At 34.9% G+C, this 9,162-nt stretch overlaps 1 protein-coding gene across 1 annotated transcript; it reads right to left on the reverse strand.

Moving 5' to 3' along the window:
* Positions 1–345: 345 nt before the first annotated feature.
* LOC129940786 (N-acetyltransferase eco) lies at positions 346–4,158 on the reverse strand. Its single transcript, XM_056049264.1, has 4 exons — positions 2,375–4,158; positions 1,063–2,306; positions 876–1,000; positions 346–821 (listed from the first exon to the last, which is right to left on the reverse strand). Exons 1-4 carry the CDS (start codon positions 3,891–3,893, stop codon positions 620–622), a joined length of 3,090 nt encoding a protein of 1,029 aa, XP_055905239.1. The 5' UTR covers positions 3,894–4,158; the 3' UTR covers positions 346–619.
* Positions 4,159–9,162: the final 5,004 nt, after the last annotated feature.

Raw genomic sequence — 9,162 nt, forward strand, 5'->3', positions numbered from 1 at the left:
TATGGACGAACCGTCGCTAAGTGAAAAGTGTGTATTGTTGTGACAAGTTTTAGTACCCCGGGTGAGCCTTAACACTTTTTAACTCTTTTCTTAATAATCCACGTCCAAATATTTGATCATTACACGAACATTAATTATTTTATGAACATAAAACTATCAAATTGCTGTAAGTAAATGAAGTCACACCCACATACCAAAAGAATCTAAGAATATCAATTGTCAAAAAATGATAAGCTTATTTCCAACCACAAGGTTAAAGATCACTTAGAATCAATTTTGTTTAACCAACTTTATCTCCTAAGCAAACAACAAACATCCACAAAGAAAACTATCTTATTTAAAAACTTCAATGATATATATTATTTTTATTGATAACATTTCAATAACGGTTCTGATTAAAATTGAAATAATTTAAATTTAATAAAACTTATAAGAATAAGAATTAAAACAATAAAAAGAAAAAAAATATTTATGTACGAGTATAATGAACATTTACAGTAAGTATAGTTGGTTCAATTTAAAGACCATCTCGCTTTTGAATCAACAACTATGATAAGGACCCTAGGTTAATGTTTGTTTGCTTGTTTGTTTTTTTTTGTTTTTGTTTTTAACCCACACTCTACTGATACACTAAGAAATTGTCAATTTTTGTGACACTTCTAGCGAATCTCTTGCCATCATCTGTCGGCGCACTAAAAGCTATCTTCTCCAAGGGAATCTCTTCCCCAAATATTGTGTGCTGTTGCACGGCACGAATTAATTTGGTTGCAATGCGGAATCGTCGATGTAACGGCGATACCCATATTCTTGATATTCCACACCTAAAACAAAAATATGAATACAATTTTAAAAGGAATCCTTTCATTGGAACTCACTTTGCATCAAAAAATTCTTCGGTACAACAATCGACTCCATTGACGCAAACATATCGATTCGCCTTTGTCAATGGTTCCACCAAACAAACGCCAGCAATTTGATTATGGCGAACTGCAAAATAGGCCTAAAACAACATATGATAAGTTATAACTCTTCTTTCACTCATTTAAAAAAAAAAACACTCACGACAAAAACTGTTGGCATAATATACGAATAGAATCCCAGCTCCTTGTCCACAAGCTTCAGAACATCCCTCAAACGCTCCAGTCGTTTGACGTGTGAGTTCTCGTTCAACCTCAAGATCCGCCCATCAAAGCCCCACTCTGTGTAGATCTGGACAATATCCTCATCGATCCAGGACTTAAACTTTAGCACATACAACGACGCATGGTACTCCTTGTGCAGCTTCTCCTCCTCGGGCTCGTTTACGGTGTACAACAATCCACACTGCTTGCAGTATCTGGCTCCGAATTTCTTTTGTCCGGCGTCAATTTGATATTGATCCGCCCCCTGACCGCCGATCCATGTCTTGGCTATCTTCCTCGTCGAAGTCTGTCTCATGATCGGCTGACAGCGACCCGGATAGAAGACCGGGAAGAGCTTCTCCGGTGACGCTTCGAGGACCTTCTGGATCTCTCTATTCTGGTCGGGAATCTCAACGTCCATACTCTCCTCGGGGCCTTGCTTATTGAATCTGTTCAGCTCTCGCTCCAGATCCTCGGCGGATATGTTGTGCGTCGAGGCCACAACCTCGGTTATGATCCGATCGGCCTCTTCCTGCCTATTGGCATAGTCCGAGATGAATATCTCGAAGTTCTCCTCATTGCACATGTCGTTTTCGATCAGAAATTCTAAAAAACTTTTCTGCTGCTCAATTTCAGCTGGATCCGAGGTGTTATAAGGCAGCCGCTCCCTAAAACTATCCGGGTTTGGCTGTGTTCCGTTGACAATCACCACAATGTGATCGAGAATCTTCTGGGCTTCCTCTTTGTGATTCTCGGGATCAGCAATGAAAATTTTAAAATTCTCCTCGGTGCAGATTTTGTTTGTTTCCATAAAATCCAAGAGGATGTGTTGACGTTCAATGAGTTCTGGGTTGTTTGTGTTGTAGGGAAGACGTCGACGAAAATCCGAGCATTCAACTTGGGTTTCAACTTCAATTTCAGCTTCAGTTTCGGTCATACGCATTTCATCGAACTCATCGAAGCCGTCATTGGAACAAGACGCAGCTGGACTGTACTGTTCGATGAGGATTTGATTAGATTCAGGTACAACTGGTGCTCCTGTGGTCAGCGCCGGTGGTTGTGTTGATGGCTGCTCTGAAATTTGTGTTTCATCTTCATCTTCCAAATCTTGAGGATTTATTATGGTTATTTCGAAGTTCTTTATTATTTCGTCCACTCTGGCTTGCTCCGAGGAGAATTCATTGACTAAAAATTGAGAATAGATAATTTTATGAGAATTTTGTAAGAGAAAACTCCATTAAAAGTTTACTCACCACGTGTGTCCCTTAGTTTGAGCTTCTTCTTCTTCTTCAACTGCTTAGTATCGGGCATGATGGACAACTTTCCATTACAAACAGACGCCCTAATGTTGTCTGTGATCTTGACTTCCTTCTTTGTCCCCGAATTACCTGATTTGAAGAACTTCCTGCCCGGTACCGGGGTGATTGAACGTTCTTCTGGCTCGGCTAGAAGTTCATTGACTCCTTGCTGCAACACTTCTTCTACTGCTTCTGCATCTTCCTGCTCCGATTCACTGCTACACTCAATGTCAGAGAATCCCATGGAGATGTCGTTCATGTAGCAGCGCTTGTTGGGAACTGATGTGTTATTGTTGCCATCATTGGTAGTGCTGTTGTTGTTGTTGTTATTTTTTTTGAAAGGATCATTGTTGGAACTCGAGATCACACTCAATGGCTTGGCCATTTCAATGGGATTCTTAGCGGTTTTGAGTATTTTATGAACACTCTCGATTTGATCCTTTTCCTGGCGTTTGGTGGTGAGCAGATTTCGAAGTTTCTCATTTCGAATGATGCTCAGGATGTCCTTCTTGGGGACACTGGGTAGCATGGCTTTGGGCTTTGGTTTCTTCTTTATGCTATGATGGACACCTCTATTGATGTTATTAGTTGGCTGCCTGTGGTTCGAGTGGTGACCCTTTTGTCTAGCTACTGGCTTCAATCTGGCAAGTGTGGGAGGACTGCGAATCGATGTGGGTGATGTCTTCGCACTCGAATAGAAGCTTTTCGTAGATATGGATCTACGCTCGGAGTTGTTGAGACGTCGGATTTTGGCATCTGAGTTGGGAGGGGAACTTGTGGAGCGTTTGTTTGTCACTGATTTAAATCGATCACGACATTGATCTTCGTTTTCCGATGAAGATTCGTCAATGATTTCTTCTTCTTCGTCATTGTCGTCGTCTGCGTCGTCGTGATCGTTTTCTTTTTTTCCCTTCCCCTCCTCATCCTTTGAGGATTTCTTCTTTTTGTTCAGATTCATTGAATTCTCGAACATGTCCTGCAACTCATCACTGTAGGTCTTCTTGGGTGTTCGTGGGATGTTTTCCTTTCCGGGAGTTGGGTGTGCCACCGAGGACGACGTTGTTGTTGGTGATCGGTTCTGTGGCTTCAAACTTAAGCGACAGCTTCTACGAGTTGGTGTGACGACCTTCTCCTTCGCTGATCGAGGGCTGTCAGGAAGTTTTTCGAATAACTCATCACACATTCTTTCTGGAGACGAGCCATTGTTGTTCTTGAGGAAGCTTATAGCCTTGTTGGGGGTTTTCTTGATTAGACCCTCCACGGAGCGCCTGCTGGAATGGCTGCTCTCATCTTTGGAGTTCTTTTCGTCACTAAGGACTTCGAGTCCGTCTAAAACATTATTTTCTTGCTCCAAATCCGAATCATCTTCATTCTTATTTGGATGAGCGGTGGCAAAGAGACTCTTCTTACGTTCCGATAGACGTGGTGTTGGATTTCTTGTTGGACGTTGGCGTAGATTCTTTGGAGTTTCCATGTTCCTTCTTACAACATTTATTTTATTTTTGTTTTTATTCTAAATAAAACTCTTTAAAATATTAAAATGAATCAAAGTTTATTTGATTAAAATGGGAAATAAAATTGTTATAATTTCATAAAATTAGAAAAGATAAAACGAAGTTTATTGGTTCACCGCGAAATGTTGAATTTTTGACAATTTCCTATGACGAAAACATGAAGATATGGCGGGAAATGGTAAACATCACAATTCCCATTCCATCACCCACGACGTTATTTTGACAGAACAAGTACAAGAAGATCAACAAAGACGGTAAGGTAGTTTGGCGGTGTTTACGTCATCTTGATAAGATAACAGATGATCGAAAGGGAATTTTATTTATAGGTGTTTTTTAAATGCGTAAGGAATTTTAAAAGTAGGACAGATTTTATCTTCTGTTTGATTATATTTTATTGTTTATCTTAAATTGAGGTGTAATTTTTATCTAACTAAAAACAATAACAAGTTATTTACAAATTTAAGATTCTTTGTAGAAAATTTGTGGTATTTATTTATATTTTGGGATATTTTTTAACAGCGCCGTCGTCGTTGTACTGTACACACTTTTAGTTTATATATTTTAGTTTTGGAAAGCGTATTAAATATATTAATGGAATATTTTTTAATTTCTTTTTGTAAATAAGCTAATGAAAATTGTTTAATTTGTTAAAACTCATTCAAATATCATTGGGAATGGGAACCTTTGAAATGGGCATGTTTAAAACATACATACATATGATTAACTTAAGAAACAGAATTCCTCAAATATAAAAGATACTTTGCATGTATCCAACTTTTTTTTATAAATTTGTGTCTATAAATTGAAAAAAAAAAGTCAAAAAATATATAGCTAAAGAGGTCAGAATATTGAAAATGTCTCTTAATAAAATCATATTTTCGATTTTTTATTAGTCGAACAAAAGCTTGTGGAGACTCTATATGGATTGTTTTACAATTAACCTTAATAGTATCGTGCCAATAGCTCTCAAAACACGATTTAGATACAAATTTAAAGCTTACTTGTTATTCTTATTTTCATCGTTGATCCTTATAAAATCAAACTTTGACCATCTGTTACATGTGAAAAGTCATTTTAAGTAGACTTATTTTTATCAGTTTTTATTCAATCTGATTCAATGTGCAAAATGAAAAACAGGAAAGTAGAAAGAAAAAAGAATTAAAAACTATTTTTAATGTTTTCATACTATATCCCATTGACCTAAAAGATTTGAACCTATGGAGAAACTTTTAGGTGGATTTTTTAATAATAGATGTTCTTAGTTCCTTTGACAAAAAAAGCCTTTTGAAGCAATTAAACAGCAGATATCAATTGAAATTTGATTATAATTTTTTCCGCTAAGCTTACAAGAGTGGAAGAATAGTTAAAGAGATGGAATCGCTATTAAGGGCTTTAAAAAAATGGCGTGATGAGTTAAATATATACTATGGCTTATTGTCAAACAGCACTAGTACAAAAATCAGCTCATCTTACTTCCATTGATTAAATGTAAAAGAAAACAAATATATCCTTTACATGTTTGACACATTTTAACCATCAAATGAATGAGACTTAAAAATTAAAGCCGTCCTAAAAAAGCATCATGTGATCGTTTAGATACAAAATTGGTATGACATTAAAAAGATTACCTTTATCCATTTTGCAGTTTTAAAAGTATAAGGCTGGAATTTGACATCTGTCAAACTAAGTTGTTAAACCAATTATGGCGTATTTTGTATTTGAATCTACACCTACATTTAAATAAAGTCCAGCTAACACAACAACTGAAGCCTGCTGACCCCTTACTATCTCAGCCATTTATACGTTGAATGGGTGCTTGAACAACAGGCAGTGGACGGTGATTTTTCGAACAAAATTTTCTTCAGCGAAGAAGCACATTCCTCATTCGGTGTGTATTTTAATAAACAAAATTTTCATATTTGGTGTTCTAAAAATTCTCAAGTAATTGAAGAGGAGGCATTAAATACACAAAAAGTCACTGTTCGGATCGCACTTTGGTACACAGTTGTGATTGGACCTTACTTCTTCGAAAACGACGATGGAACGACTGTCACCGTCAATTCGGAGCGTTATGGTCATATGATAACCGTTTTTTACTTTTATTGAAGAATACGACTTGGAGAATGTGTGGTTTTAACAAGGCGGTGCCACAGGCCAGAGCTAAGGCACAAGAGCTAATAAGGCTTTATTGCAAGATACATTTGCTGGCCGCATAATTTCTCGCTGTGACGATATCAACTGGCAACCAAGATCATGCTATTCAACACCGCTGGACTTTTTTTGTGGGGCTATGTAAAAGACTTTCTCAAATTTACCGTTTGGATTCGACTTATAACTGTAGGTCCCTTCCATCCCTGACAATAGTACTCGCACACAGGAATGGTTTAGAGTTGTCAGTCACTAGGACCTAGTTCTCAAACGGACTGTTGTGCCACCTAATTAATGTATTTTATTTGTATGTAAAAGACCATATTTATGCAGATTAACCTTTAACTCTTGAGCGCTTAAAAACCAACATTTATGAAGTTATAGCTGAGATACGCGGAATATGCATCAAAAAGTGGTAAAAAATCAGCTCAAATGAATCGATACTTGTAACAATTTGCGTGGTGGTCACTTAAATGATGTAGTATTTTAAGCATAATGTCAACGTTTAAACTTTATTATAAAAAGAAATAACATAAAAACAAATATTATACATTCTATTTACGGTTACTCTTGAAATTGAAAAATGGATAACCCTATATAACTTCTTAAGATTATTGTACAATAATGTGTATAAGAATACAAATATTCTTGTCTCACATCTCTCACTTTTTACACATCCAATGGATGAGACTTCAAAATGACAGTCGTTCTAAATAAGTCTCATGTAATTGTCTTGGTACGCAATTTTTAGCTGTACTTTATAATTGAAAATGATCTATATAGATCATATTTTAACGCTTAATACAACATCAATGAGTGGTACTGGTTTATATCTGTGTCAATTTCAGAAACTTAAAACATAGTTTTCATTATGACAGGTAGATGGCTACTTTGTGTTTTAAATGGTAAGGTAGTGTAAATTGTAATTGAGAGAAAATCATTGACATACTATACATGGACTGCTAGCGGTGTGAATTTTTCATACAAAATTTGAATGAATATGGTTCCACTTCAAATTAGCTACACTAGCCCTTTCAGGCACAGTGGCAAAAAGGTTGTGAAATATTTAGCGACATCTGTTTGTATTTAGTTGAGATAAGCTTTTTCTGACATAGAAATTATTGACATCTAGTATTTTTCTATCATTTTGGGGAGTATTTTCTTAAATAGGGAGGAGTAAAACAAAAAAACAACAAACTGAACAAAATTAAAAACTGAAATTAATAATGTCCAAATTCGAAGTCAATTGGCCTATTGCGAAGGTTAATGTTCCGAAAACAGACAAATAGAGGGATGTAATGTCGTACCAAATTTTTGCTTTCACTGCTTAAACGCCAACATTTTAAAATAATATTGTTGAAATAAATAATTTAAATTCAATACTTTTTGTTTATTAAATATGAAATTGAGAATTGAAATTGAAAACAAAAATGCAATAAATTTGAAAAATCCCTTGAAGAAGCTGGAAAATAGCCAGCGAAACATCGGGTAACAGAAGATGAATTAGTTTTTTATTAATTGCATCAAGAATATTAATCATTAAAGCCCAATCAAACAAACATTGAAATTATATTTTACATCAACATACATGTTTGAAAATTCATGAATATATTAAATTCATTATTGTAAATTCGATGTTTCATATTTTCAGTTAAAAACATTAAGGGGTTAATTGTAGCTACTATTGAAATCGATCCTACAACTGACGGAAATTCATTTTCCTGAACAGCTGATACTTTATGTTTAAAAGTGAAACGAATCGTTCCACTGATTTGTGTTCCAATTTCACACAATTCCAATGATAGATTTCACTCAGTAAAATTTTGTCGGTGAATTTCAATCGGGAAATTTTTTCAATGACAGAAATGTTTAAAGATAGCTAGAAACGACATGACAAAAAAGTTCCAATGTTTGTTTTCAATGATGAAAACCAATGATAGCTATAACTGGCGCCTTATACAATGCTTTGTTATTCTAGATTAAAGTTTTCGATGGCTCCCATTTTTCGGTGAAATTGTTTTTAAGAAGTTCCTTAGCAGAAAGTAGGGCATTCACCGTTTATACCTTGAGTGAATTTCTTTTTTTATCTTTTATATTGCTTACGTCTGAAAATTTTCTTTCAGTTGTTGCACTATTATTGGAGCATTATATTTAAAATTTTTTTTTTTATTGTAAACCAAATACAAATTTCTTTTCCGTTTTATTTTGGGGAGTAGTTTTCGCAGTTGAATGAAAATAGTAAAATACTACTATAGTTGCAAGAACGACAGCAGTGGCTGTAAGTATTAAATGTTACACAGTTTATCCGCATAGCCCTCTTTGCGCTAGTGTTTTTTCCGTTAAAAGTTTAACCATCGTGAAGTTGGCTACTTGCAGTCCATGTATAGTATGTCGATGGAGAAAATAAACAAACATACATCGTTTTAATTTCACAGGATATGGGTCCTTTGGGATAATAACACGCAGGTATTTACATCTAAAGAAACTGTTTTACCACATGATTCGCATTCGTTTTGTTAATGGTTTATAATTAGAATTTAACTGCAGCGATTAGGTTTATTTCTGTTTTTGTATTAATAGATGCGTATATGAGAATTTATGAGGATTTTAAAACTCACTTTTGAAGCAAATCACTGTTTGGTACAGCAAAGCAGTATTCACATGAGCTCGACCAACGAAAGACGAATGAATTACAAAATGTGAGTTAATATACGTTCGAAGACATATTTCCACACAAATGCTTAATAAAACGATAGCAATATAGTTTCTATTTGATTTATAAATGGTAATTTTACTTTTTAATATCATATATTATTAAATTTAAGAAAACAAATTTATTTGTCGCGAAAAAAATTGTAGTTGATACGAACTGTTAAACTTTATTCGCGTTTCACATTATCCACACTCGTAACGAATAAAACAATCGAGCGTACTTAACCTTAAAAAAATCATCATCAAAAGTCTTATTAAAGAAACATATTCTCCTTTAATTTTCCGTTTTACATTAAATGGATGCTCATGAAATCTTTTTCTTGTTTTTTTTTTTTTAACAAGGATAACAATAACTTTTTTAAAAACAAA

The sequence above is a fragment of the Eupeodes corollae genome, chromosome 1, assembly GCF_945859685.1.
Source record: "Eupeodes corollae chromosome 1, idEupCoro1.1, whole genome shotgun sequence".
Lineage (NCBI taxonomy): Eukaryota > Metazoa > Arthropoda > Insecta > Diptera > Syrphidae > Eupeodes > Eupeodes corollae.